This window comes from Nestor notabilis, unplaced genomic scaffold (genome assembly GCF_000696875.1).
Source record: "Nestor notabilis isolate BGI_N333 unplaced genomic scaffold, ASM69687v1 scaffold9582, whole genome shotgun sequence".
Lineage (NCBI taxonomy): Eukaryota > Metazoa > Chordata > Aves > Psittaciformes > Psittacidae > Nestor > Nestor notabilis.
The window spans coordinates 14,512-19,422 of NW_009916971.1; the positions used below are offsets into that span (position 1 = coordinate 14,512).

At 36.9% G+C, this 4,911-nt stretch overlaps 1 protein-coding gene across 1 annotated transcript in view; it reads right to left on the bottom strand.

Moving 5' to 3' along the window:
• MCCC2 (methylcrotonoyl-CoA carboxylase 2 (beta)) overlaps positions 1 to 4,911 on the bottom strand; it is a 33,874-nt gene that overhangs the window by 14,107 nt on the left and 14,856 nt on the right. Inside the window, exons 7-8 of the mRNA XM_010024852.1 lie at positions 1,163 to 1,227; positions 161 to 260 (exon numbers count right to left, since the gene is read on the bottom strand). Of these exons, the coding sequence (XP_010023154.1) occupies positions 161 to 260; positions 1,163 to 1,227 (165 nt within the window). The remainder of the gene's footprint in view (positions 1 to 160; positions 261 to 1,162; positions 1,228 to 4,911) is intronic.

Sequence of the window (4,911 nt, forward strand, 5' to 3'; positions counted from 1 at the left end):
ATTGCAGAACCGAAACACTAGAGAAATCTTTAAGGACAAGAACCATACCTCCCATTTTCAAAGTGTCTAAAGTCAGAGACAAAAAATGTGTTGCATAAACCAGGCAAAAAAAAGCATTCCTAATTAAAACAATGCAGTGTTTCAGACCCTATACACTTACGTCTACTTTCTTTTGGAGATTTAAATTTCTTACAGCTTTCCTTGCTAGATGAAGTGCATGACTGTCATCCAAAGCATAGTGATCTGTTACACCAGATTTTCTGTATGTAAATAATAACAGCAATAGGAAGACTTATAAAAAATAATAATCTGACAACGAAAATCTGAGGTTTAAAAACTTTTAAGACTTACAAAGTTTTATATTATCTTTAAAATACAGATTCTACAATACAGCTCTCCATGTTTTGATATGAAATTACTTTCAAAATAAAACCCATGCCTCAATTTTTCTTTGGAACAGCACATTCAAGTTAGCAGACATGTCATAAAATACCAACTTTAAGAAATAAAAAAATCTAAATGACAATATAAAAGATGACAAACACAGTACAAATGGGAATTAAAATTAATTTTAAATTATAAAGAAAACATGTTTACAGAAATGTATCAGCTTCTCTTAAAAAGAATTCTTTGTTCACTTCAGTGAAGTAAAAATTAAGCATTTTTTGTACAGTAATACCTAACTTCATTTACTATTCATTTTAGAACTAGAAAGTGCACAAGTATTCTTTTACAAAAAACTCAGGCTATTTTGATCTTATTTGTAGTAAAGTTCTAAATGACACTAAGAAAGATACAATCTGCAAAATGCATTCATTAATCTTTCTCCGTGTGTATGATCCTTCTAACACTCAGTATTAAACAGTACAGAAAAGTTTACCATATTATGTGTGATGTGGCAGTATATTAGACATGTAAATATTTTAAAGTAGTAAATGAAGGCAACAAGATCCTAACTAGAGTAACATACGGTAACTATGCTACTCACAATAAAATGATTCATCAGCACCAGATAAGGACACAGGAAATCTTAATTTTCAAATCTAAATATAGTTTTTGGAAGATCTAAATATAATAAAATAAAACAAAACAAAAATAATAAAAAACCCTACGAAGGTCTGAAGGATGAAGAAATTAACTCTGGAAAAATATTTCTTTAGACCTGCAGTGAAGATCTGCCCCTCCAAGATCTTCTGCCGATACCTCTTCACCTGTTGCTGCTTTAACCTACCACAAGAAAAGGAAAATGAGCTTTAGAGTCTACACCCGCCTTGCATTAATATTTATACTGGCTTAGTTAAAGCAATAAAAAAGATCCTTGAACATGCATTTTCACAAAATTTTTTTAGCACTTAACAAACAACTTCAAATGTGACCCTTTCCTGCATTGTTTCTAACAAATAATACCTCAGTTGAAACTTAGTGTTCTTTGTCTGCTTTCTCTACACAAACTCTTCTGTGAATTTTAACTTACTTATGCAAGTATTAACTATAAACCAATCATTACCAGTTTTTATTTTCTCAATCTTCCATTAAACACACAACAATATAGTAAGAATAATTTTCTTTTAAAAAGTGTATTAGTGGCATAAAACTGTTCAGATCAAGTATGATGAGTCCATAAAAATACCTGGAATGCACAATCTAAATCCTAGATTTGTCAAATCTTAGACCTCACATGATAATTCAAGGGTGAGTGAACTCCTCCCTAAAACAAAGCAGTATCATTTACTGTGTGTTTCAAAAAAACAGTTCTCGATGCTTTGCCACTCTACCATAAATGCTGGAAAAGGATTCCTTGTGAACTGGTGAAACCATTATTCATCACACAAAATACAGGGGTAGTGTAAGACACAAGAGAACAGAAAACTATCATAATTTCTGAAACATATTTCAGTTTCTAAGTTTTCAGCCTAAAACTGAAACACATTTAAGTTATAAATATATATATATACACACACACACTCTCCTAAACTGTCAAATCTGTAAAATTAAGTATATGTATTTCTTCTTTGCTTTTAAATTTGAATGGCTACTCATGTAATATGAAGGTGTGACATTCTTATACTAATTAATGAAAAGTTTAAGTCAGAGACATAATTAGCTTGAGTCTTCATCAAACAACAAAGAGAAGAACATACTTCTAAGTGTAAAAAAAAAAAAAAAAGAAAAATTTCTTCACCAAATGGGTTGTCAAGCACCAGAACAGGCTGTCCAGGGAACTGGTTGAGTCACCATCCCCAGAGCTGTTTAAAATACACCTCCGTCTTTTAAACACACGACGTGGCACACATGGTTTCGTGTGGACTTCGCAGTGCTAGGTTTACAGTTGAACTTGGTGATCTTAAGGGTGTATTCCAACATAAATGATTCTGTGATTCTAATCTATGACTCTATTAAATAGTTCTATACATCTCTCTCGATGCATCTGACATAGCATGCAGTTATACCATATTGTGATTCTGTGACTACTGCAGAACTTTGAGCAAACCTGAATAGAGCACTGATTTCTATTAGCACCAAAACCTAGATGCTCATTCTAAGAAACTTCACAAAACCTACTTTTTCATCTTCCACAGAAGTGAAGTTTTGCTTATCCAAATCACAGAATCAGAGTTGTGAAGTCTGTCAGCCACCCTGAGAGACTGCCTAGTTTAACTCCCCTGCTCAAAGCAGGGTCAACAAGAGGAGGTTGCTCAGGATCATGTACAGTTGAGTTCTTTAGTATCTTTAGGGATAGAGACTCCGTAACTTCTCTGGGCAGCTTGCAGTAAAAGAAGTATTTTCTTACAACTAAACAGAATTTCCTATATTTCAGTTTCTGACCTTTAGCCTCCTGCCCTGCCACTGGACATCAATGATAAGTCAGGCTTGCTATCTTTCCTCCCCACTGCTAGGTGTTCAGACACATGGATAGATTTCCCCTGAGCTATCTTTTCAACAGACTAAGTCTCAGCTTTCTCAGCCTCTCCTCATACAACAGAAGCTTTCATCATTCCATCATCTTCAGGATGACTCATTCGAGCATGTCCATGTCTTTCTTGGTCTGGGAGCCCAGAGTCTAACCTAGCACTGCAAACGTGTCTTACCAGTGCTGAGTGGATGGAAATGATCACTGCCCTTCATCTGCTGAAAACACTCTCCCTATTGCATGCCCAGGATGTTGCTGGCTGCCTTTGCTGCAAGGACAAACTGCTGACTCATGTTCAACTTGGTGTCCAGTGGGACTTACAGGGAGTGCCTTTTCTGACAAGCGTCTTCCCAGCTGGCTGTTCCCCAGCCTGATATGATACCCAGGATTATTCCTTCCAAGGAACATCTGCCTGCTGTGTTTAACTTCAAAAGGTTCCCTTCAGCCCCTTTCTCTAGCCTGTTGAGGTCACTCTGAAAGGCAGCATAATTATCTGCTCTCTTAACCACTTCTCACAGGTTTCAGCATCTCCAAATTTGCTGATGGTGAACTTTGGGTCATTGTCCTGATCATCAGTGAAGATGTTTTAAACAGTACTGGTCCCAGTACTCACCTCTGGGGTACACCACCAACAAGCAGCTTGAGCCCAGCATTTCAGCCAGTTCTTGGACCACCTCACTGCCCATTTACCTAGTTCATACTTCATCAGTTTGTTGAGGATGTTACAGAAGACACTGTCAAAAGCTTTGTCAAAGTCATCATAAACAACCTGCAATGCTTTCTCTGATTCCACTAAGCCAGTCATCTCAGCATAAAGGGCTATCAGTTTGGTCAGGCCTGGTTTCCTTGTTATCAATACATGCTGACTACTCACACTCACCTCCTTGTCCACAGTGTTTTTGGAAATAGCTTCCAGGATTACTTGCTGCATCACCTTCCCAGGTAGTGCAGTACAACAGAGCATTCTACCAACTACTTTAGAAAGCATAAACTTTCTTGAAGCTAATTAAATTCTAACAGACTGCAAATACAGTCTTGATAAAATATGTGAGCATTTTAAAAGAAAACCCTGCTTAAGCTACTTCAGCTAGCAATCATCATGAGAAATGAACACAAACTTTAGATAAAGTGTGCATGCCCCACACCAGATCAGGCTGACATTGTAAAAGAGTCCCCTGCACATAAACATACATGAATTTGACAAACCTATCCCTTTTACCAGAGTTTCCTTCACTCCTGAGCACAGACAGTAGCGAATTTTACCTGGGTAATAGAGACTCAGAAGCTTCTGGAATGGAAGGAAGAAGCCTACAGGTCAACACAGCATCCTGAGCTACCAAGACAAGGGTGAGAATACAGATTCCTCAGCTTGGGGTGTGCAGAAGAATGGCCCTACATATTACTCCTACTGTGACACTTCTCTTACCACTGAGATCTATCTGTTCATGAAGTCATTACTCCTCACCTTTCTAAAAGGAAGGCCAAAGAAACTTGCACTTTAGACTTTCAACTGTACCTACAATTCATCTTTTTTTAGCATACACATCCCAAGACTAATTGTAACTAACATCAGGGAATTTCTTTTGCTTCCTTAGGATGTTTTGGTTTAGGAAGGTAAGCGATGAAATTCAATCCAATTTTCTCCATATAGGAAAGACATTTTGGGAAACAGAGCATACACAATAATGGCTACAATATCTGCTACAACATGGAATGGAAGTTTCTATGGGAATCTGAAGTAATTTTGATGCTTAGAGAAAGGCAAGCAAAATATTTTCAGTGAGAATATGAAAACCTCTACCAAACAGAAAAGCTGACAGGTAGTGATATTAAAGTTTGATCTATACGCACAAAGATAAGGATCATTACATCTGCAGGTTGCTAAGGAACAAATTAAATTGGAAGATAGTTGTGAAATCTTCCCCTGGAAGTAGTGAAAAATCCTCATCCTTTCTAACTTCACAACAGCCTTGCAGTCACTGGCTTTTCTTGACCAACTC